The sequence below is a fragment of the Solea solea genome, chromosome 9 (genome assembly GCF_958295425.1).
Source record: "Solea solea chromosome 9, fSolSol10.1, whole genome shotgun sequence".
In the NCBI taxonomy this organism is placed as follows: Eukaryota; Metazoa; Chordata; class Actinopteri; order Pleuronectiformes; family Soleidae; genus Solea; species Solea solea.
Genome location: NC_081142.1, coordinates 8221723 through 8248647, shown reverse-complemented (window position 1 = coordinate 8248647; position 26925 = coordinate 8221723). Strand labels below are relative to the sequence as shown.

At 39.0% G+C, this 26925-nt stretch overlaps 1 protein-coding gene across 2 annotated transcripts in view; it reads right to left on the bottom strand.

The window, feature by feature from the left end:
- The window catches only part of LOC131465237 (guanine nucleotide-binding protein G(q) subunit alpha-like), a 31466-nt gene extending 8442 nt beyond the window's left edge, over positions 1–23024 (bottom strand). The window contains exons 1-4 of one of the 2 annotated variants that reach the window (XM_058637683.1): positions 21836–23024; positions 4840–5024; positions 3965–4119; positions 3456–3584 (exon numbers count right to left, since the gene is read on the bottom strand). In XM_058637683.1, coding sequence (XP_058493666.1) covers positions 3456–3584; positions 3965–4119; positions 4840–5024; positions 21836–21971 — 605 coding nt within the window. In that variant the 5' untranslated portion in view covers positions 21972–23024. Of the gene's footprint in view, positions 1–2807; positions 2937–3455; positions 3585–3964; positions 4120–4839; positions 5025–21835 lie in introns of both variants that reach the window. The other variant, XM_058637682.1, reaches the window with a different exon arrangement.
- Positions 23025–26925: the final 3901 nt, after the last annotated feature.

The window sequence follows — 26925 nt, the reverse complement described above, 5'->3', positions numbered from 1 at the left end:
GAAACAAGAATCCGCAGCAAGGACCAAGCAAAGTTTCCCTGAAGGGAATCAAAAATATCTACAAGTAAGCATGCATGTACACGACCCACTTCATTCTATGCAACACAGATACTGGAGAGCACATGCAGGAGAGAGACAAAGAACATATTGCTACATATTATTCTTTTAAAAGGTGCCTATCAAAGAAGTACTGAGTGTGAGGGATAACAGGAGTCACAGATTAAAGTTGGAGGAGAACAAAAGGAATTTCAAAAAGAAAGAAATACGAAGAAATAGTCAAACAAGGACACCGGTTTCAATTCTGGAGATGGAGACCTAGAGCGAAAAAAAAAACCCTCTGACTATATTTATTGGAATTTAGTCTCACTTCCATAGAGGTCCAGATATCATGTGACTCACACACTGCCATGTTTACACCTCTGCTCTTCTCTGCGAAAATGAACAGCACCAGTGCTGGTTTTAAGCCGTCAGAGTTCACTATACACTTTAAATCAACGGAGATCGATCAACCTATCACAGAACTGGACAGGCTTAATATACGTGACCCTTATAAAGGCATTTCACGAGTAAACAGACGTGACACACACACATTATTCTGATATGTTCAACTTCCTTATGAACTTTCCCTCGTTCTACTTCACGGAATGTTTTGACATAGCAATAAAAGCAAGATATTACAGTTAATTAGCCCTGGATTCTGTACTTAAAATGAAGTGATCACTACACACGCAGAATTTGTTGCCTGTGGGTTCCCATGACTCCTGTGATCACCTTGAGCGTATATAGCAGCGATCCACCTCTGCCATCTCACAGGGTCTTTGGCGATACGATACAATGATTTTGTCTTTGCTTGTCCCGACTGTTTTGGCATCCTGGCCACAACGCTATGGATTTGAACAACGCAGCTTCCTATCAAAATGTTGCATTACAACACTGTGATGTGAGCTGCCAGAGCTTTATAATTAATTCTACCAAATATCTAAAATCACCTACAAAGGAAAATTTAAATACATCACACAGGTGCACTCAGTCTTTGACTCTAAGGGAGGGAGGGCATTGATAAATGGAGTCCTCCAAAAGAAGATGCCCAAAATAAAACTCCTTCACATCAGACAGCCTCCCTTTCTTCCTCTAGCAAGGATGAGTGACCTACTTTGTACCATAAGCTCTCCTACACTGGATAAGCCAGAATAAAATTACATTTTCAATTACTTCAAAAGCCAATTACAAGAGAGGGATGTGAGCCTGATGTCTATGAAAGGCGTCCTTTTTTTGGCAACAGGCCTGTCAGCTGCAAGTAGAGGCAGCTTAATTTTACACGTCCTTGTTAAACATATTGGGTTGAACAATACAAAACATACTTATAAATAACTAAATAAATTCCATAATCATGCTCATCTTTCAATGAAGCCTGACACCTCACGTGTATGCCCACTTCATATTTGTTTGTGGGGTTTTTTTTGGGCACAATTCTACACATAATTGATGTCAATGAGAGCATGTAAGTGATTCATCATGAGCAGTACAGCTAAGCAGAAAGGAGTCTATTGGCCAACAGCAGCAGGGCAGCAGGGCAGCTGGGAACCTCTTCAGCACAACGTCACTGCAAGCAGAGTTATTTCAAGCCTTGGTAAGCGTAGGAGAGGGCTGACATGATGGCTTCCTATTGATTTGCTCTTCTGTAAATGCTCTTGTTGCCTGGGTGTATCTACGTCTCTGCAATAGCTCTCTTTCTACAAATGGAAGCTCTGCTCTGCTTATTTGTGTCAGGTCCTAAGACCGTCTCTGTGCCAATTCCTGGGACCTGTGTCTCTGGGAAACACAGACTGGGATTATCATGTAAAATGTGTTGTCTTTTGTCAGCATTTCGGTGTCTGGACACACAAAGGAATAGTTTGCCTTGGAATGCATCAATATGATTGAGGGATGCCAAACTCTATGCTGCAGTTAAAAGTAAAGTTGGCGATGTTGAAAAAAAAAAACAAGCAGTAGAGATTTTCAAAGTATTTAAAGTACTGAGAGAAAAAAAAACAACAACAACAAAAACACCTTCATGCATCCCACCAAAGCCACAATTAGCTGATTTGATGCATGATTGGATGAGCTATTCACAGCAGTACAGTTTCTACAAATGAAGGAAATAATTTTGTTGTTAGACGTTTGCATTAATTGACTTCAGAGGATAAAACACATTTGTCTACTCCGCTTTGAGTGATATGTATGTGGGATTCTTTCAAACAATGCATGCATAATGTAGTGTCATTTTATTTATCTTTAATTTTTAGCAGAACAAAAACTGCAGGCAAGTGTGGTGTTCAGGTCAGAGGCCGTACACAGAAATGTAGCAGGTATGGAACATTCACTGGGCCGTGCACAGCATGAATTCAGATTCTGGTCGTACTTCTTTTATCAACACACCAGATTTGTTGTCCATGCTGTAAATGGATACACCACTTTCTTTCACTGTCGTATTTCTAACCAAGTAGTGTTTCCTGTAGTGAAACACTTGCTGTTGCCATGGTAACCACAGGCATTGACAAATCAACTAAAAAAAAAGTCCTAATGTTTGTTAATTTAACATTCATGGTGTGTTGTCAGTTAACAGATAAACTGTTATTTCAATTTCGGTAAAAACTACTGACTATGCAACACATAACAGATTGGAAAAATATTCAGACATTAGGTTTTATTGTACAAATGGGACATGAGCTGTTATAGGACACACAAACATCTTGACTCACACTTCAGTGGGCCTTTTGGATTTTGAAATGATGATGAAAAAATATAAAGAGTGGTTCTTCTTCTACCTGAAAATGATGCTTTGCAAGTCGAAAGGGTATTCTATGATCCCAGTGGTTGGGATTCGAACCCTAAGCACATCTTGTTGGGTTGGTAGATAGGATGGTTCAGCAATACGATCCAGATCACTTAGATAGCTAGAGACAGGAAGGACAACAAGGACATAGGGAGGGAGGGAGGAGAAAGTGAAGCATAACAGCAGATACGGCACACCCCCTCCAAAAGCAAGTAGAACAGTCCAGATATAACCAAAGGAGAAAACATTCCCAAGAGTTATGAGGGGATTAGGTGACATTTAGTACCACCACCCCACAAATGTTCTCTTAGAAATTAAGATCATCCTTGATGGCAGCTCCCAAAGACAAAATAAGTTAGAAATTTTAAGGCAAGCAGGGACTTTAAAGTTGCCTCCAGATGGATGATTTAGCACTTATAAGGCCACATTTGACTGCCTGAGAGAAAATACATGCAAGTGCCTTTCTGATGAGCCTCGAGAGGATGTCTTTGAGAGTACACCATCAGGGATGCGTTACAGTGCCAAGTTCTGCTGTGCAGCACAAGGTAGACGTGAATAGCGGCATCGGCGGGTTTCCAACTAACTGACTAACTGTCAAGCAGCTAGTCAACCAGTGATCAGCAGCACTTGACACTAGTACCTGAAGATACTATCCTCCAGGTCAAATGGGTACTCAATGATACCGGTGGTAGGCACTCGAACCCGCAGGACGTCCTGCTGAGTGGGCACGTACCCCGGTGAAGCTATTCGTTCTAATTCATTAAGGTAACTGTGGAGGGGGAAGGAACATATGGAATGCACATGTAGGCAATTCACCAATCTCAACTATATGAGACCACATGCACATTTACATGCCAAGTACTGACTCACAAACAATTGCTGTCCATCAAAAACCTACAAGTATAAAACAAATATGAATATAGCCAGCAGATGCAGCTCATGAATACAAAAAAAATACATTCATTACAATTAATTCTTAGTCCTAAACATCAGGAAGATGCATATTCTCTGAAATGGATTAATGCAACAATTATCAGTCATTAATAAACCTGGCAACACTTGAGGATTTTCCTAACATTTGCCTAAACCCAAGTCTGAGTGCTTCATCACTTTAACATTATGCAAATAATTGGTTATTCAAAGACATACTATTTGGTTGAGTCAGAGAGCTGGTACTCCCTCCTGCGATCATAGGCCTCCTGGATGCCAGGGTCGGCCCACAGCATCTTTATCGCACCAATGTACGGCTGATCAAATGACGACACCTTTTCCACGTCAACCTCACGCACAATCTGGGCATTATTCTGAGAGAAAAGCAACAGTGCATAAAGGGAAAGTTGCAATAATAGCATTTGAAATTAGTACGTTCAGATTCTGTTCAAAATTCAATTGGTAAAATACAAATCAACTATTCTAGGGAAACTTATTCATGTCAGACCACTGACCACATTCATTGTGGGAGGCCACATTTGGCTGGAGAAGGGGAGCTCACAGCCAGAATTATGTTTACATTAGCTGGTGTGATTGAAAATGATGCACCGTGATTATTCTGACTGCAGTGAAACATTTCATAAGAGACTGACTTTAAGAATTAAGATTCCACACAGAGTGGTTAGTCTTTTGTGGAAGAGCAATACACCAAAGACTTTTCACAACAGTTAATATTCAAAGATAAGGGTCTACTAACAAAACCTGCATTTATACCCCACCAAAAAAAACATTTTATTTGTATAGCACCAATTCATAACATACATTAGCTCAAGGCACTTAATATAGTAAGGTCAAGACCTTACAATCATCATAGAGAGAGCACACAGGAACACAATGAGCAAGCTTTTGGCAATAGAGACCATGAACAGTTGTAGAACAGTTGTATAACAAGTGTATTTGAGAATGATATAACAATAATCATCATCACTATCATCTTCATCATCTCGTTCAGAGAATATAATACGTTACAGAATACTGCAATGGAACCTCACATGCCACAAATAATATTTGTACCACAATACTTGAGTACACACCTTATTCTGTTCATACTTGTATGGGATCTTGAGGGTCTCAGTTGCACGGATCATGGCCTGCATGGAGGTGAAGATGTTCTGGTACACCAGTTTGGTAAAGCCCTTCTTGTCCTCGTCCGAGTAGCCTGAACCATGGATTATTCTCATCTGTTTGATGAAAGTGCTCTTGCCGCTCTCTCCAGTTCCTGAGAAGATGACATGAAAATATTGTTAGCTAGTAATAGGAAATGTTGAAACGTTTTCATAATGTAGTTTAGTTTGGGGAAATATTTAATAAATAAAATAATAATAAAATATAAAAACGGTCCTCCAGAAATGTTTTGAGTTACAACCCGACCAGAGTCTGGTGTATAAAACTGTAGACTCTAGATTTTAAATATTTATGAAATAATCACATGTATTTTAATAACTATTTTCAAAGGAATATCTCTGAGCAGTTTAAGAGTTATCTTAAAGTGAACTCACTGGTCCACCCCTATAAAACACCATCGACAGATCTTCCTAAATAAGTGCAGAAAGAAATTCTCATCAAGATTTAGGGGTGGCAAATTATATCCATAATCTAGGTGAACACATACTGTATTATTCTTTATGACTGTTTTGTAATCAGTGTAGTGCAAGTACATCATTTTCTGTTTTATATTTTTCTCATCGTCTTTTGGGAAGAGTATTTTGTCATGGCCTCTGAACAAAGGACTGTTATAATGACTTGCTAACTGATACAAAAAGAGCTAGATACGAACCAGTTCCAGGAATTAATCTGTATGTGCCAGTGCCTGACGTGCATCTCCATTTAAAGTAATGTATTTGTGCATGAACATGTGAACGCCCCCTTATAGTGGCACTGACAAATTGTTAGAATGTTCAAATTCATCCTACATTACAATGACTGTCTATCTTATGTCAAGATATTAGGACAGTGGTAGTATAACAAATACTGACATAATCATTCATAGTCCCCTCCTTAAACAAGCAAGGGAGGGTTTCATAAGTGAAAGTAAAACTGCATATTGACAGTAGAGCATACCAATACTATTCGGGAACAAAATATCTGCAAAACAAAACATGTAAGGCTTGATGAAACACTGATAATATATACAGACCAACCATTTTTGCAGTGGCTCATTAGATAATAGATTGTGCTCTGTGTTAGAAAGTACAGCTGGTATCCCCAAGGCAAAGTAACTGAAATGTCTTCCAGGATTACTTGAGTGGTGTTTGACTGTCGCTGGATTAAGAGCAGAGTTGTGTACAGTAAAGGAGTGCCATGAACATCGCCTGCCCTCTAACCAGACAGGATCTTTCACTGGAGGAAGCAGGTCAAGCAACATTGGAGTTTCCCCCTCAGACAAAGTATGTCTTTGAGAGAGACATAAATAGCAGTTGTCAAGACAGCACTGGAGTTTACTTTCTCATTGACTAAAGAGCTGAACAGCTTCAGAAGAGATTCTGGGATGTGTGGGATGGAGTAAGAAAGAAAAGGTATCTACCAACTTTAGTGTATTTTATCAGATTCCCTCTTCCTCACTCAGTGTTGATGAGCAGCCAATTTAAAACTGACCTGTGATCATGACACATCAGTTTTGTGGGTTAATAGTATATATGGGTCTTACAGGGGTGGGCATTGTAGCGGTTCTGTCAGCATAGTAGGAAACCTTATGTGAACCCTTTGCTGGATTCTGAGGGTTACTATTTCACTACGTGCCTATGAGGTGGCAGCATGCATTTCGAGCAGGTAATTACAGTTTGAACACAAACTAAATATCCCATGTTCAAAATAATATTAAATACCGAATAACAGGCTACAGCCCTACAGAAACATCTAGAAGCACAATGGTACACAATGTCTAACATCTTTAGATACTGTTCAGGGGGATTCATAAACACCAAATCACCATAATACAATACACCTAAAGTAAGAAAGCTGCTGATATCAAGTACTTTGTTGCCCTGAGTGAGAAATTGAATTTGTTACTAAAAAAGAAACCCAACTTGACCTTCAGCTTGGAGATAAGGTTTGGAATGTGCGGTGAATAACAGGTTCTGATCAATGATGATACCTAAATACTTGTAAGATGTGACCATCTCAATTTCAATCTATTGAGTAGTTGAGATCTTTGGAAGATTAGATGGTAGTTCTTTGCCATTTGCAAATAACATGAATTAGGATTGTTCTGCATGAACCACCAGCAGCTTGGGTTTAGTTTAGTGGGTCTAAACATCCAAGGCAGACTGCAGGTATTCCAGATTTTGGTTACTGAAGAGGACAAACAGTTGATAGTTGTATCAACTACATAATGGTAGGCAGCATTTATACTGTAATTGAGAATATTATCAAAAAATTAGAAATGAAAAAAGATTTGTTGCAACCTCAAAACTAATGTCTCACCTTCTGTTAGTGTTGTCAGACATAAACATGGTAAATCACTTATTGTTTCAGCTGTAACTATGTTCATTGCTGCAACAGACATGCAATTCTCAGCAGGCCAGGAGAACTCCAGTAGCACCAGGCTAGAGCTTAAAGAGGCAACAGAAAAAAGTACTCTCCATGATTATAATATTCACCATTTCTGCCAAATTATTTATTAAATGACTGCAGTCCGTCTGTCATTTTCTCTGACCTTGCTCAAGCTGGCCTCACTTTTACAGTACAGAAATAAATTAATTGGTCAGGAAGACTGCAAAAAAGTAATATCCTAATACCCACTTCTTTTATTGATTTTAGACTGAAATGCTGATTATGTTTGCCCTGCAGCATATGCCGTTTTATTTGCAGGTTCTGCATGAATTTAAATAGCTCATGTGGGACAATTAGTACTACAATTTTAATTCCAAGAATAACAGGTCTTGTAGGCATGATCGGCTTCATTCAACACATCTCATTCTTCTGCCCGACTGGAAAACCAAGCAGAAACATTTCTCAGAGTCAAGCTAGTGTACATTCACTGGAGCTACTCCTGAGGGGTAATGTTAGTTCCCATGGCAACTCCTGCTCTAGACTCATAAATACATGGCAGAAAACACCAGCTGATAGGCTTCGGTACATCTCCACAGAAGCAACTTTTAATCCCAAAACACTTAGCCACTATTCTGCTCTCAGGGCCTGGAAATGAAAAATATATAAAACATTTAGATACATATAGACCTTATTTTTGATAAAAAACAAAGGGTCCAACGTCCTGTGCATGTGTGGCACTTCCATATTGTTTTCTCCTTGTATATACGTGTGAACGGACCAAGTCTACTTTCTTGACAATTTTGTGCAATCACTCACAGCTATCGACAACAAATAGAAATGGCAGGTCAGTTCTACATCCTCTAATATTACTAATATTACGGATGGGGAGGAATATGAGGAAGTGGCCTCAGGTAACGTATGAGGGTATCTTTAATTATTTTGTGCTGTTGCTCGGTGTGGACGGTTGAATGAATGAATGAATGAAATTAAACAATGAATACCACAGTTTAAATTACATGACTAGATCACCAACGGAGGAGTAAAAAAAGTTTATACTTTGGATCCACATTCCAGTCTTATTTGTGCCTGATGATGAAAACATTCCGTTAAATCTTTCCACTTCAACCAACGCCCTGACGGGCACACATGATACCCATTTTCTAGAAGTGATATCATCTGTCAAAGGTTGTTGTCCTGTCTGCAGTGTAAAGCTACACAACTACTGACAGGAAAGGCCCAACCAGAAGTCTCGCACACAAAAAATGGCAGGTATCTACTTACATTTCTCTGAAGAAAATAATGTCTATATATTTACATGCATCTTATACTGACTAATGTGCACTTGAACTCACTGAATTTGTAAACCCATAGAGTTCAATACACAAACATTTAAATAAATGCTTTTTGAAGTAAATTATTACAATACAATCACTTTTGTGGTATTTAGGTTTTCAATTTCACAACTACAATTTAGGTTTTTATTAAAAGCAATTATTTTCTGCTCAAAAAATCCTGACTATGTTACTTATTTTTTATAATAAGTAATTATTATTTTTATTTTTATTTTTATTCTTCTTTCGGCCTCTCCCTTTAAGGATCAGATCATCTGCCTCCACCTCGAGCCATCACAAAATCTCTAACACAGCAAAGCCAGGACCAGAGTGAAGCCCAGTAGTCACACTGCTGTGACCATTAACCAAAGCATAACCATCACGTCACTCTACCCACATCATAGACTGGCTAAGGTATTAGTCATTCTGCTACATAACCATTAACTCACAAAGAACAGGGGAGTAGCTGAAACTGATCTGTCACATCAGTCAGAACTAGCTGGAGGGCATAGGAAACATTTTAGCTATGGTTTTCATGAAGAGTAACATGGCAGAAGACGAGACATGTGCTCTGAGCAAATTATCCTTTAAATCTTCCCAAAGCACAACAAAAAGTAAGCTACATTCACTTGAGCTCAGTATTGGGAAATGCTTGTTGAAGGCCTGTCTGACTGTACAGAAGTAAATAACTGATTGGCTGTTTGGTGACCTGTTATGTCTGCAAGGGCATTTCCAAGGACATTTCTAGGAAATCTCTCACTCTTGTTTTGACTGCCAGAGCATAGTCCCGGGTAAAGTTCCTGGGTCAGTTTCAGCATTTTTTTGAGATTCATGCTCCATACTAGGGATATTGATCATTTAAGATCCTGTAAAGTAATAAAAAAATATCCCTTCTGACTTTATCACCCCACAAGAAAACACATTAGTAACAACCTCACTAAATTTGAGTGATTAAAAAACTCACAAAGTGTTTAAAAATTAGGTTTTAAATCATGTAAACCCTCAGCTTTATTGTCTGATCTGAGACTGTGGGGGCTTGACCACTGCAGCCACTGGTGTGTGTGTGTGGACCAATTCCAATTCAAGTGGGGACCAGAGCCTGTGAATATCTTGGTTCGTCAGTGTTGGTACAGACTATTAATGTATACGCTCTGATAACGTGTGGAGAAGCAACATTTAAACCATTTTTTAAACAACCTATTGCACATAAACAGAACTAGTGTAGCAGCAGTCCTCAACCCTCTCTCTCTGTCCCTCTTCTTCAGTATTACCTGCAGCCTCACAGCAGGAGTCTGCTCCTCTTTCAGATCTTCTTCTAGGTAAGACACATTTGTGAGACAAAGACAGCTCAGCTAGCTAGCAAAGCAATGGCAGCAGTTACAGCCGCTGAGTTTTTACATATCGACACTGTGTTTGAGGAGGAGTTGATTTAAGTATGGCTCCTGTGCATCATGAAGCCATTTTTAGACATGGCTAAATATTTTAGAGAAGACTTCTGAAGATAAACTGTTTCAGTTCTAACTCCATAATTATTTACTTTACATCACTGGTTAACAAAAAAAAGGCATGACATTTCCTACTCCATGACAATATTGGGATTATGCCATAAAGAAATATTGGGGTTGACCTTTGGAATGCCAATTAGTTTCAAAATTGCTTTACCTTGTTTAAAGCATTCATTCAGATAGATCACATTTTTCATTAAGTGCCTGCCCCCTTACACGATGTATTGAAGCATCAGCATTTGTTGTTAGCCACTCAATTATTCAGATCATTACTTTAATGTGTCACCCATGTGCATGTTTGATTCACTGTAATTGAGGCAGGGGAAAAAACGAGCAGATCTCAACAGTCTGGTGTGCTTGCTTTATAGTACCTTCACTGACCCTTTCAACTTACTGCTGGCTTCTTTAATGTACTTATTATATAAAAGGCATAACTTGTCTATTATAAGTCTTATTTGCCTTTCCAGTTGAGTAAAAACCAACATACATGAGAAAGCTTCTAGATCCTGGGGCTAGTTACAGCTAGTCCTGGACTAAGGAAGCTATTTAAGTCTCACTCACATAGAACCGGCTGGCCGCCTTACTGATGGCATCTTCATGCTTGGTAAATGCTTCAGTTTATGACTGCTATAGATACTGGAATTCCCGTTTGCTTGAAAAAAATAACGTGTGCCACGACATTTCATTCATATTATTTTCTCTTGTCACTGCATCCAACCCCCAACAAATCCTCCAGAAACTCATTATATATAGCTCAATATAGAGTTTATGGACAAAGCAAATGGGACAAAAAAGGGAATTTGGGTTATATAGGGTTGAAAAACTGAAATTATTAATACTCATGTACCTGTATTATGTCATCATAAGTGGGCAGCCCTCACTTCCAACAACCATCTGAGAACCTAGCTGCACAGTTCACACCTTTTTTCATCATAAGAATTAAGATAATGTTGATTCACAGCTGTTGATACCTCGAGATATTGTAGGGATGGCAGTGTGTCATTCTTGATATGGTGACCATTTTATATCGAGCTCCCGACGTCACGTGACTCCCTTTCTATAATGCAGCAAAAACGAACAGGACCTGTGGTGGATTCAACCTGTCTGAGTTCACTGCACACTTGAAATCCACAAGACCAGCCAATATCGCAAAACTTGACTGAATATATCTGATACTTGTAAAGCCCCTGACACGCTTTTAGCAAGTTTGGAAACAGCCAGAGAGGACATTATTCCAGACCTGCAGTATCCTGATATCTTTAACTTCCTCATTAGCTTCCATTCGTCTTACTCTGGAGAGTCACTTAAACACAATCTGGATTTGTGATGAACATTCAACTCTGGAGTCCACCGGCTAAAGATAGTGTTGTTGTCATTGGAAGGATAAGTGGCAGGTTAGGATAATGTCAGAATTTGCATGGACAGTGTAACGTAAATAATTGAGTTTACATTGCAGTGCAGACACTAGCTCTTGAGATGAAATCCATTCCTTGTGGGTTCCCATCACTCCATCTTCTGCTCATCGTGAGCTCATTTCATAACGGCAACTCATCGCTGCCATCTCTCTGAATGTGTGGGGATCCGGTAAAATGTTCTCCCATTAGCCTCTGTCCGACTGTTTTGGCACAACAGCTATCCACCATCTTGTGCTGTTCTCCTATGACCTGAGCTAATAAGGCCCCATCGACACAGAAACGTAAACATTCTTTTTCTTTGTCGTTTTGAAAAAATGTAATTAATTAATTTCAGGAAATGTCTTCATCCACATGAACTACCCCCCTTTGGAGGGGGTAGTTAGATGGAAAGAAAGCTAGTCCAGCATGACTTCCAACCCCAAAAAGAAACTTAAAAAATAATGAGGTGACAAAATCTAGTGTCAACATAAGATAGTTTCAGAGGATAAAACACTGCCTCAGGTCACCTGTTGCATGTGAAACAAGTATGTTATGCTCATCTGATAAGGGGAGCTCAGGACATGGAGCTTGGATCCCAAAACATTAGTATATTTACAGTTTGCACATTAAACTCAGCAGGCAACACATTTTCTGTCAATCCTGCCTACCACAGGTTTAATTACTGAACGAGTCTGTGGTGCTCCACATTTTGTATGACCTGAGGACACCCATAACACTGACACTCACACATCCAGTCTCGCCTCCCTTGCCTTCTCAAGCCCTTGGCTATGTGAGCAGGATTCAAAGTTATGCTGTGGGTGTCACGGAAAAGAACTTCAACTTTGCTTAAACATTACATCTTTAAATGGTAACAGCTGTATATTTTGTTTGCTGTACCATTAAGATTTTAGCTTCAAGTGTTCCAGAATTGCATATGCATATATATACACACACACACACATATATATATGCATATATGTATATATACACACACACACACACATATATATATATGCATATATGTATATATAGACACAAACACACATATATATGCATATATGTATATATACACACACACACACACATATATATGCATATATGTATATATACACACACACACACACACATATATATATATAAAAAAAATTCAAGTGTTATAAAATCATCACAGATACCTTATACATCACGATACAAAGATATCCAAAATGTAAGACAATGTCTGTCTCATGTCACGATATAGATATAATATTAATATATTGCACTACGTCCCTGCGCACACACACAGTAAACTTAAGATATCAAGTCTTCACTGTATCAATCTCTTAAACTTCTCGTCAGTGCCAGGGACAGAGTGGCTACAGGAATATGCATCCAGCCCGAAATGGTGCAGAAAACATGACCAGCCAAACCAGCAGCATTATTTATCACAATCCCTTAGTAGAGCTGCAACCTCCTTTGTTTATTTACTTTCCCGACTAAGTGATCCCAATGTCGTTTTCTATTTCAGCTTTTTTTTTCTCCAAGTTGCATGTGAAGCATGCACCTCTTTTACACAATACACAGCTGTTAAAGTGACACTAAACTAATTAATATGGACATTTAAATGGTGTCTGGTGTGTTTATAAAGTCATCAACTGGGACAAAATCTGTCTGAAAGTCAAGTAAAAGGTAAGAGATTTTTCAGGAGGTAGATGTATGCCAAGAAAAAGCTGATTACATTGACAAGAAATTTTAATGGGATTTGTGGGCCGGCAGCACACAATATGGGATTGCATACCAATATGAATGAGGTGACGACTTTTGTTGTTCTTCTAACAAGTTCCAGTTAGTCGAAATGTCACTTCAAATTCAGGGTATTTGTGATAATATGGTGATTCTGTCATATTTGTCTCTCTGTCTTGCTGGTGTGGGTGTTACACTCCTCATTCTCTCCCACCTGCCTGATCACCTAACTTTCTATACACTGTCTACACACAAACTCATCAGCCCTGAAGTTTATGTAGTCAAATTCTTTATCAAATCACCATTGCAGCCAGTTTGGCATACACTCTTGTCTACCAAGAACAGTCTGCTCTCAGTTATCTTTGAATATTCTTCTCAATTTAACTTTATTTTTTTCTTCTCGATGAACACACATTTGCCTTTCAGGCTCTGCCAGCAACACTTGCTACATAACTCCATATTTCCTCTCCACCATTCTCAAGATTCACTCAACCTCATGCTCAATATGGCCAAGAAACATGATCAAAATAAAACGTTTAAAAAAAATAGTACATAATACATGTCAGATATTCAAAGATAGATTTTTGCTCCCAAGTGGCAGCAGCTTAACATCTCATGTGAGGTAGGTTTTTGCACAATACCTAAACGTGCCCATATACATTTAAAAATGTTGATAGAGCGCTTGAATATACATCATAACATAATAATAATGTGACAATTTAATGTGGGCCATACGTTTCTGTCATAACAAGCAAGACAGGCAGTGACATGAGAAGGATCGGGCTGTCTTTCACAGGCTGACTGCCACATACTTGCCGAAACTGGGTGTGTCAACATCAGTTCGCTAAACCAACAGAACAGCCAGACAAATAGTGCAGAACTACAAACATCTACACTTGCCTTGACTTCGTACCACACTGTAATACTCTGTTTTGTTTGTTTGTTTTTTATTTGGGAGGGGGGGGGGGTGTATCTATAAAGTACAGCACATATAAATAAGACAGCATACATAACCCTATGAAAGAAAAGTTAGGATGGATGACAGAACAAGTAGAATTGCATTACATAAAACACAGTAATAAGTATTTATTGTATCCACAATAAAGACAAAAGGCTGCAACTAACTGGATCATTAATTGCAGTCCTACTTGTTATCATATACCTGATTAGTGTGTGGCGTTATGGTGCCCTACACTTTCTCACATGTAGCTGAACACTATTTTTAATTTAATTTAGTAAGTCATCTTACTTAAACACATTTGTTCAAAGGAGTTGTTCTTAAGAGGATCTTTAGCATGACAGTAACATACCAATGTGAAAAGCCAAGACAATTCTGTCTATATATAGCTAGCTAACAATTTAAATATCTTTCCAAGTCACGGAAAGATGTTATCACGTTATAACGAGAAACTATCTTATCTTGTGATAGTTTCTCGTTATAACGTAATACGGAGCACCACTTTTTTTGTATGTGTGGCAGCAATACGCTTCTGTAGATGACCCAGTAAACTTTTCAGTCTTTTTTGTTTTTTTGTTTTAGCTTTTCAGTGGGTCAACAGATCTCCAACTCTCTCAAATGACGTTAAATCTTAATAAACATGAAATTCTTGGGGTTTGTTCAGTGAATTTTATTTTTCTACATTATTTTTAAACTTCTTTTTTATATATATAGTATATATATTCATATATATGTTCTTTTTTTTTTCTCTATACAAGAGGTACTGGGTCGGCCCAAAGAAGTCCTGGAACGCAGGCAGGCCAAATCCAAGCGGATCCTGCCAGAAAAGGATCTGGCACAAATTAACCCCTGCTGTATATCCTGACTCATCAGCTAATTTATGTATGGAGAATATGCTCCTCATAGGGTGAATTAAAATCCGACTCAAATCTCTGTTAGTTCTCTTTGTCTGCTAGGTTCTCTTTCTCTGCTGTCTTATATTGTGAGGTTTCACATGACAAATACTGCAATGCTCAGAGTGGCAGCATAAGGAGTTGTTTGATAAAGTGAATGATAAACATTTGTCAAATGTGACTAATTTTAGCTTTTAGCTTACATATCTTTGGAGTGATTCTCTGCACAAAGCACAGTGTTGCTGCTCAGTTGTGCATTAACTCCTTAAAATATGGCATGCTTGATCACATTAATTGAAAGCCAGTTCTTATTTAAATAAAGCAAACATGATTAATATTCAAGTGATACTTCGAGTTTCTGAGGTGTGGTTGTGTGAGATACTGACACATAGTCAGAGCAGACTACAACTGTCGACACCTGTGTGTGCCCTCCAGGAATGGAAATTATTAGGACTGTCACTTTTTTCCAGAAGTCATGTTTGAATTAATATTGCGACAGGTTATTCCTTCAAAGTTATCCAGTTGTTCGCTAACCCTTACCCACACGCACAAATGTGATGACATTATATTACAATTAGTAACATGAGGTTGATCATTTGATGCACTGTCTGTAATGCCTCTTAAGCTGCAGGTGAGTGCAGAGTTGTTGATTAGATTCTCATCTACAGTAAGGAACCTGAAATACTTCCACACTCACATGAAATAAAGAACACAAGCAGAATTGTGAGCAAGAGGATGGTTTTGTTAACCCTATGTCCTTAACTATTACAGCAAAACCTTAGGTTCACAGAATAACATAGCATCGCCGTCTTTTTTTTCTGATGAATTCAAAGTGAAACTAGGGATAAGCTGCGTTCACCTCATCCTATGCAATGCACATGGTAATTACTTCTGATGGTGCAATGAACTTCCAGGCTGTATATTTTGAACTCAAACTGAACTTTTAACAGGGTGACACAGCAGCCTTGTTATAATTGGCACACATAACTGACATGCTGCTAATGTACAGTGTAATGTACAGAAAAAGACGTGCGTTTCTGTTTTTTTGTTTTTAAACTTGTGTGTTCAGGCTTGGTCTGTTTTAGCTTGCCCATGTAATTATTCTATTGTTTTGTCCTTTTGCTGTTTCGTTCTTGTGTGTTCTTTTGTACTAGGATTTGGGATGGGGGAAATCAATACAGTGAAATATTGTGATATGTCGTGGGGCACTTTTGATTTTTTGATTTTGTGGTGTCTCTGGCGATTCCCACCCCAGACTAGCATTGATATGTTGTTTTTTTGTTGCCTTGTTACTCCCCTTTCTGTCTACCCCCTCTCCACTGCCCCTTATTTTCCTTTCAACCCAACCGGCCGAGGCAAATAGCTGCACATCTTTGAGTCTAGCACTGCCAGGGATTTATTCCTGTAACACTCACTCTTGTAGTGCTGCCTTGTTTGAAGTTTGTAATTAGCATTACCCATCATCGTAATAAGTATACCTACAACTTAATACGACTATGTCTTAAATAATATTCAAACCACAAATGATGCAATAAGTTTGTCAGGTAGGTCAGATGTTCTGCTTTTTCAATATGAATATACTTTCACAAATAGGAAATATATGAACAATTTGTGCAGCACTGCAGTAGTACATGTTACACAGGTTTTTCCATTTATACAATTGACTTAGACATCAGTCAACATCAGATCCACATAGTAAAGTGTCTCACTGTTTGCACACAGTCACAATGCATGACAAACTTTTCTGTTCCTTTAACATCCGTTCAACTACTTATTAATTCAAATATCTATTCAGCCCACCTCATGACAAACTCAAAATGGATTTAGGATGTAGATATGATCAAGATGATGTCCATCCCTTTATGACCACAGTGTACCCATGTAATTGCTACTTCCAGCAGGATAGTACCATGTCATGTAGCTCAAATAGCAAACCTTGAACCTGACAACAGTTTCTCCCACTGTGTTGAAATGCCTTCCACAGTCACAAGGAGCCTAATTTATAAAGCTTGCATACACACACAAAAGAAGGCATGCCCCACTTTCTACGCAAATTTTGGAATTAAAAAAACATTATGATCATCATCCTTGTGCAGGACTGTTATCTACGATCAGTTTAATTGCCACAACTGAAGCCAAATGGAGAGGGAATAAAAAGAAATGCAATCACAATGCACAAAGATGACAAATAGTTTATTTGGCTCTGCTAGAGGATGAGGCAAATGGAAGCTTCAGGGAGAGCGAGATAGAGGATTTTCAGAGACCTGTCAGATCTGTTAGCCAGTGATGATGAATGGATTGTGAGCCAGTTCCGACTGTGTCCTGCTGGATCTCTTTGCCCCACTGGATCCAGCATCAGCGTGCCCAGAAACCCTAACCCCCAACTGCTTCTAGGTATGGCGACTACATAAGCAGTGACTACTGATTCTTTTTTTCCCAACCCAGTGTGCAGAGAAGCAGAACTTTAGTGTGCACCATTGGCCTTCTGCCTTTACAGCATCTTTTAATATTAATCTGGGGGTGGTTTTTGAATATTTATGGTCAACTACGGGTGTTACCTGAAGCTTGCAATAGCTGTGCTAAACTGCAAGTTGATAAAAGGAATGTTAGGGCTGATAAAGGAAAACTAGCATGGGAAGAGCATGTGTGTGATTTTATAAATCAGAATATTTATGTGCGTAAGCGTTTTCTGTTTTTTATTTGTACGCCAACTTTTGCAGGAGTTCACCTGATGATTTAAATTAGTTTAAAAAATAGCAGTAACAGGTGTAACACAGTCACTCCAACACAGTTAATTAAGAAAAAAAACTTTGTTTATTTTCCAAAGGAAGTTCAAAAACTGGTATAGTAATTGCAGCTCCCTGAGCTCAGGCTGTACATGTTTAATTATATGTGGCTTTCATTAGCTACAGAGCAAAAGGCAGAGGAGTCCTCTGACCCTGGCTCTTCCTCAGCCTGCATGTCTTCCATGCATTAACTAACCACACCACTGAGGAAAGACAGCCTGTTGCTGATAAACAGCTGCAATAATTACCTCCACTTAAAACATCAGACACAACTACCAGTCTGCCTCAGTAGGTAGCACAGGCAAATTTCACAGTCCATCAATCCACAGTACTACAGTGAAGCCACTACATTTAAATAAACTTTGTGTGGAAATTGCAAATGGAAATTCAAGTAATACCCAGCTTTAATAGTTCAAGCTAAAATATAGCATATATTTGGTTTCAGATATTACAAAAGCCCTGTACATGTATGAAGAATGGTGCAAAGGCAGAAAAATTGGGACTGAAACTGTTCACTAAAATTAAACCAATGAAATAAGTTGAATGCTTACATCAGTGGTAGCAAAAAACTGTCCAGGTGTATCTGCAGTGTGAGTTCTACTAAGCAAGGGCATGTGGATGAGCTCTTTGTGATAAATCGAAAAAAAGTAGCTTACTATAATTATTATTATTATTATTATTATTATTATCACAATAACAACAACAACAACAACAAACTAGTCCACCACCAAAATAATCATTATTATTTGCATAGTTATGTTAAAGTAAAAGGAAAATATTTGCAAAACAATGTGCGGTTACATAATACATTGTTTATATATGATTGTTGACATCTTCGTCACAACAGTTTGGGTTGTGGAGGGAAAAGGGATGTCTCCCAATTCTGTCTCCTTCAATGAGTCATGGTAACAGGATCTCATCTCTGAGCAGGAAAAGCAGGACAATATTGGCATCTCTGCTAGGGCTGTCCCTTTTTATTTAAATTCCCATATTATTTTGAACATTGGATGTAATTTTCACGGTCGAAATGCAGGCCGGCATCTCATACGTGCCTTTTTAAGTAGTATCCCTTAGAATCCAGCAGAGGGGACACATAAGGTTTCCTACCATATCAAATGAGTGTCAGCTGTAAGCACAGCAGGCACAACATCTTAGAGATGTAAGCGCGATACTCCTCCCTCTCCTCTCTACGGATAGCACCCGCTGCTTTTGATGAAGATACTTGGCGTGCACCAAAAACCTGCTAATAACCTAACCTAATACTCTCTGGAAGCTGTCTGTGTGTGCCAGGGACATCTGCGTACTCTGAGCTTGTGTTCTTATCAGCAGGCAATATTGTAAAAAGAGATCAGGATTTCTGGCAATAATGTCAGAAATAAATATAGGCCGTTTGGTTCTATGCTTTACCATAAAATGGATTACCATTATTACAATTTAGTTGTTAGAGCCTCCTCCTGTTGTCAGTGATTTCCCTTTCCCTACACTACTAAGTGCAGTATGTTATGAATACTCTACTGCTAGCAGCACTGTTAATGAAGTAACAATAATTACATTTGTTAATAAAATAATGAAAACTGTGATGTTTGTGGTGTATTAGGGGAGCAACAAAATTTTGCAAAAAATATAATTGGCACTAAATCGGTAATGTCAATTTCCCCAGTGTGGGATCAATACAGTCAGTCAGTCATCATCTACCGCTTCATCCTCCACCAGAGGGTCGCGGGGGGTGCTGTGCCAATCTCAGCTACATCGGGCGATAGGCGGGGTACACCCTGGACAGCTCGCCAGTCCATACAGTCTAATCTAATTTAAAATGTATTATCAGATATTGGCAAGTGCTAGTGCCATCAACAATTATTTTCCTATGTTTACTTATTATGCACAATAAATCAAATGTATGTCTATATCTGCTGTGACTTGATTATGCAAAATATTATATTAACTTTACTACAAAAGAGACTAAATGTCCTGCAGTTGGGCACATGGGGAATGCGTGTGTGTGTATATACACATACATACATTCATACATACATACATACATATACTGTTATATGGGCATTTGTTATCCACACAGTGGATACCGGCTAAAGTCTGATACAATGAAACCCTAACTTAGTTTCATTGTAGTGTGCAGTAGTGCTGGGCAGCATGAACAGACATTTATACCACGGTATTTCAACCGTTTCATGGTATACAACAGAGTGAGTGCTCCAGCGAGAGAGGTGAAGGTGATTGTGTGTGTGTGTGTGTTTGTATTAAGTGAGTGATCAAGCAAGAGAGAGTGCGTGGCAGAATTATGTGTATTGGTTAACGTAACTACATACATTGGAGCCCTAACATGTGTTTTCTGCTAAGGTGGTGAAGTAAATTGCTCATTGATGCAATTGCTACCACAGTTACTTCTTCAGCTATGGCCTTAGCATGTGTGGCGCAACAGTGTAAAGGGTCCCTGCCCAAATAGTGTTTTGCTGTGCGGTGTTTCGTTTTCTATATACACCAGTCGTGTGATTCATATCATAAAAAATAAAGTTTTCTGTATGAATCTGTATATCGCCCAGCACTAGTGTGCAGTGAACAAAAGAACAGTATTTTCAATCATTGTGATATTACATTTAAAATGCTCAACAATGCTCTGCCAGGCTTCCTTCAAAATGTGTCTGTAGGTGGCACGGCCTATTCTCTGGAGAACAATTAATTCCCCAAACAGATATATTATTTTGGTGTCACAGTTTTCTTTCCTCATGCAATATGATAACTGAAATGCCAGGGCAAATATCAATATTTTATTTAAATAAAGCCGTTCTAAAGTAAACAGTCATCGAGGAATCCTGCACTTTTAGCTTTTTACATTTTGTTTCAAGTCAGACAGATATCATGATGTATAGCTATATGATTGTCTTGCAACATATTGATGATCACAGAATCGAATCGTGATATTATTGGTATCGTGGACCATGTATCCATGCGTATCGTGAGGTACCCTGTGATTCCCACCCCCAAACTGAAATAGTGACACACGGTGAGATCTAACTCCATGGTTGTCAAACTGTGGCTCGTGTACGACCAGTGGTACGTGAGCTTCCTCTGGTAGTACTTGGAGAAATATCAGAAATACTGTTCTACTGAATATACCAGGGTGCATAATTGGAGTGGAGCTAACTTAGACCCAAGTGTGCAGAAAATGAAACGAATAACTCCATCTTAACCTAATTTCAATTTACCAGTGTCTGATGTATATAGGAAGAGGACTGTGCTGGGTTTATTTAGACCACTGTATATCAATGTCGGTGATAATGGTGCTACTTTGAGTGCTCAATATTTTCTCAGGTGGTACTTGGTATAAGAAGTTTGAGAACCACAGATCTAACTAATAGCCATTTTAATTTATTTTACTGTGGCTGTCTGTGGTCAAAGATGGATGGTACAGTAACTATAGTAAGAATCACATGCAACCTATAAGTCTGTGTAAATTATATACAACTAAAATGATCAATCTTATCAGTTATATCTCTCCCACCGCTATTTCCCGTTGAATGGGAAGCACAAATCTTGTGGTGACATGGGTCATGCAATTGTGCAGTTGTGGGTGCAGTGTTTTGCATGTGAAGCCTGTGCAAAACAATCAAAACCATTGTGTGTGTGTGTGTGTAGGTTCTAATGAGATTGAACCTAATTTCTGAAGCTGTGGTTAAAGTTAGGATAAATATGTTAGTTGTGGTTACATGTAAAGATGAAGGTTTAGCTATAACCTATTATGGCTTAGATATAAAGGTTATATAGCTTAGAGATAAGGTTTTGGTTAGGCTATCCAAATGACTGAGAGTCAATGTAGTGTCCTATTAGGAATAGCTACGTAAACCAGTGTGTGTGTGTGTGTGTGTGTGTCAGAGTTGAGGTGAAGCACACTTCTCCAGTCAAGTGTGAGTCAGTGTGGATGCAGCGGTCTTACCCAGCAGAAGCAGCTTCAGCTCCCGTCTTGAATCTCTCTTGTCTCGCCGGATTTGTTTCTCGATCTCAGCGTTGATTCGTTTGGATTCCTTCGCCTCCTCACTCAGGCAACAAGCCATCATGGAGTCTAAAGTCATCACCACATGAGCTAAAAAGCCCGTGTGACAAGGGGCGCCGGGCTACACCTCACACTAATTTATCAATTAAATGAAAAACACTCAAGAGTTACTTCCAGACGCTGTTAACCAAGTTCGCTGGAGAATACGGCCGTTCCACGTCGAGGGTGAAACAGTATGAAAAATGTGACAGCTTCGACAACGTCTAAATCATCAGTCTACGGGGTCTGACAGCTGATCACAGAAGATTTACAACACAACATGGCCATAAACATGTACGATATTCAACGACGGTGCAAATTACCATTTTATTTGCAGCACTTTCCAGAGAGGCTGATATTACTTGGCGAGCTAAACGCAGCTAATGTTGCAAACGGGCTACCATGACAATACTGTATATTTTTCCCTTCCCCGTGTAACTACAGCATTCAATGATAAAACGGTTATGAATTTAAGAATACAAACTTCGGCCCCAGACACAGTGGGACACAGTTGGCTGTCACTGCCACATTTGTACAAACACTGCGCTGGTTGCCCGGCCGAGCACAAACCTAGCCGCCCCGAAAGCAAAGCCTTACGCCCGCGCAGTGACAATGAGCGCCCGTTAAACTGCCCATCCACTGTACAAACAGAAGGGCAAACTCCAACGTCTACAAACGGCCTGCCGAATAATAACACGACTAAAACTACCGCAACGACAGCGGCGTTTGGAGCTGGTGTCCTCTCACAGACCGCGGCTCCAGTAACCAGGATAGCTAAATGGACAGGCTAATTGTTACTCGGCTAGGTTAGCTCCGCTAGCCATCCAAGGATTTGCAACAGACTCGCTTTAAAACAGCAACGCTCGGGTTGACAGAGGACCTCCGGCAAAATTTAAGTTTCCCCAAAACAGTTCTCCTGGACTCGACTCGTAAACGCGAAAACGCCTTACTGGCAGTCACATCTTAATCCGTGCATTTGACGGTTCTTGGTGATTTTTCCTGGTGGTGGTGATCATTCCTCGTCACCCATTCCTAAACCCCGGTGTGGCGCTGCTGCTTCAGCTCCTGCTGCTGCTGACGTAGTTCGGGATATAGTTGATTGACGGAGGCAGATCGAATTAACTCAGAGCTTGTGGGTGTTGAAGGCGTGTCTTTACTGAATGATTAACCTGTCATGTTTGGTTGAGCGGAAGGCTTCCTCTTGGAGGCGTGTCGGCGAAAAGCGGCTGACATTTGACTGGATGGACCACGCCCAGCTCCTGTCAAAGACCTGCACATATGTTAACGTAAATGATCCTTTACTTAAACTGCATTATTTTTTGTCAACATTTAATACTGACTGTTCTATTAAGACTTATACGAGAGAGACACAACAATTCCAATAGACCTTATTCAATCAATTAAAAACAATCTGGAGAGAATACCATGATTACATAACATTAAAATATACTATATGGACCTTGTGAATAAGTGCAATAATACGTTTCTAAGACAATATCACTGTATATGCAAGTCAATAAAAAAAACACTCTTAATCTTCAAAATTAATCTCAACAAATCTGAAATATCAGCCATTAAAATAACATTTTTAAAATGTCAAACTTCCCCCAAACATAAAGAAATACATTTTAAAACAATAAACGACATACACTCCTCCAATTAATTTTTAGTTTAGTTTTAGTTTGATGTAGAGAACTTACTTACAGTTACACACTGTATTTGGAAGTGAAAGTACTTTATTATGAGTAAAATGCTAAACGTGTAATAACTGCAACATTTCTGGCATCCTTTGATGGAAGTTCTTGATTTAGTAAAGTGTTTTTAAATAATTTTTTTAATGACTTAGTGTGCTTTTAAGAAGTGAAATGTAAAAAAGTTGCCTCATATTTTGTGAGGTGAAGTTCTGGTTTGCAGTAACACAAAAATGAAATAATCCGTCATGTGTATCCTGATTTTACATTACACTAAGCTTTACTTATTTATTTCCTACTGTTCCGGCAGTGTTCACTGGAGCAGGGAGATGATGGTGATGGTGACAGAAGTAAACAGCAAACTATTTCTTAGGTGTTTATTTTCATTTTGTAGCAACTTGAAACTAAACAAAGTTACTCTGTGTAAGGTATTTTCTATTGGAATGAGCTTGCACACAGTGTTGTTGAGCCAAGTGACATCTTGTGGACACAGGATGCAGTTGCAAGAGTAAGGTTCCATAAAACGCCCCATTTTAGAGAACTGTGGTGATAACCAGTCTTGTATAAAGTACCTGAAAGGGAAGGGAAGGAGGGTGTCTATACGTGTGTATATAGTAATATTACTGAAGTTTAAGTCTTTAAGTAGATGGCATTTACTGTACTGAAGTATTAAAAGTAATTTTCTGATATAAAATGTACTTAAGTTTTCAGTTCAATTCCTAGCTCAGCTAGTCTATTTGTGTCCTTGAGCAAGAAACATAACCTCATGTTGAAGTGTGTGAATGGCAAAACTGTAGCGTAAAGCAGCTTATGAAGACTAAGCTCTATATAAATACAGACCATTATTACTGTAACTCTTCTTCTTCTGATTTTATTTGGTGGTAACGAGTAACAAAAATAGTTAGGGGAAATGTAGTGGAGTAAAAGTAAAAGTTGCTAGAAATATAAATAACAAAGTAAAGTACAGTTATGTGACTTTTGTACTTAAGTACTGTAACAAAGTATTTGTACTGAAGTACAAAATTCACATTACAACACTGGTGATAACTTTTGTGTTCTTTAATCTGAAGCAAATGCTCGTATTTACGTATTATACAGAAAATACAAATAGAAATGTGTTGAGGCTCAAATCACATTCATATTCTCATAATGATAAACTGTGGCAGTTTTGAGTATGAGCTCCTGAAGACACACAATATAACTCTAAAGAACAAAGTGATTCAGGTGTCAACACAGTTGGTATGTTTGGTATGATCAGGAAAATCTTTAGTCATGACTCACAGGATTACAGCCTGACCTGCCTGCCCACAACTCACCAGGCTGCTGATCATATCGCAAGACTCCACCCACCACAGGAGTGACTAAAGTGACTGTGCTAAATGTCCGATAAAAACCCTTTGCAGAAGTGGAGTTCAACAGGAGAAGTCATGCCCTTCTTATAATTTGCATTTTCCCCTTTCTACTTTTTGAGGCATTCTCTGAACATACTCAAAATTCAAAAGCTTGCACCTGCTACTAAACAAAATATAAAACATCAGTCATGTTGTTTTTAGATATTATAATGTAGAACATATTACATACAGTATTTCATGCTATGGGCCACATAAAAAAAATTAATAAACATGTCATTCAAAGGGTCAGAGGGCAAAAGAGCAGGTGCTTGAGCGCCACCTGGGGTTGTGCCCGTCCATGTTCACAGGGTGTGATGCTTGTTGTCAGATTAATTATTGATCATCCTGTTTCCTATACCAGCCGGCAGCAGGGGACAAAGTCTCCTCACTCTCTTCTCCTGTGGTCCCTGTGCTGCTGTGGCTACGAGCAGGATTTTATCAGACGATGACACGACTGTATATACATTATCGTCGTCGCTGTTATGGGCAGTGATGATAAAATAAAGTTAAACCTATAATGTTCTGTTCCACTCGGTCCACACCCATCCATTTTTGCATGTTTCCTCACCACACTGTCTTGGATTTTTAGTCCCCTACTTCTTTCACTGTATCTTATTTTACATAAAATGTATCAGCTCTGACGCAGCAAAACAACAGGCACATGACATTGGAGACCCATACATTCAGGGATGATATAGATAGGATGTCTGCTGGCACTCATCTTATGAAACTTGTTTACCTAAATGTAAGTCAAATATCACACAAACAGGTTGGTGCGGCTGTGCTTTTAAGGATCCACATCCACTTACAGCCACTTGGACAGCCTTCTTAACTATAACCAAAGTTAGTCAAAAATCAATGTTTATGCCAGAAAATGTCACAAATACAACCAACACACACACACACACACACACACACACACACACACACACACACTTATCCCTCAACAGTTGTGAGGACTTTCATACACATAATGCATTCCTGACCCTTTACCCTATAATCATACAGATCTCAACTCCATGTCCAACCCTAACCCTTGATTCTAACCCTGTAACCTGTGACACCATGACTCATGTGACACCCTGAAAAAGGACATCGTTTTTGTAAGGACCTGGGAGCAGGTTTATATTAAACTGTCATGTATACTTAATGTACTGTACCAGAAAGTCCATGCAGACCTCTTTTGCTCTGTCACCTAACTTTGTTACCATGACAACGCAGAGTGGGCGATCTCACTATTGAAGACCAGGAAACCCTGGATAAACCGGTTCTGCTGGCTGACACAAAAGCTTGACATCCAAACAGCAGCTGAGGAGAAGGAGTGACTAAATACCTGCTGTAAACTCAGGGAAACCAGATCACCAGCTGCACTGTTTGACATATTCACATTTTTCCCCGTGAGAGAATAACTTTCCCTCGTTGTTGGGTGCGCTTTTTGTAATATTAACACATCTGTCATGGGAAATTAAGAAAGCACAGATTGAGCTCCAAACAATGCAAAATCCTATCGTTCTCAAAACGTAATAAACTCGAATGTGTGTATTTGCTTTAGAAAATTCACGGACGAGGTTTAACACTTAGACTTCTGGTTGCTTTCACTCGAGCTCGGCGGAAACAAGAAGCATCGAGTCTCTCACGTAGACGAAACTTTATCCGCGTCTCAGCGCAGCGCATTCATTCATAAACAGAACTGTCAGATCAGACAGCACACAGCTGTTTTCCGGTTTTAGCCTTTCAAAATAAGTCACAGGGTCACGAACAGACCTTGATAAATAATTCGAAGAATCCGAAATCTGATAATCCATTCTAGAGCTGCTGATGATATTCTCAAATGTTCACATTTTAGAAGCTGAAAAAAGAGAAGTCGAGTAATTATTTCAGCTCAAATCCTTTCATCCAACTTCTACCACTT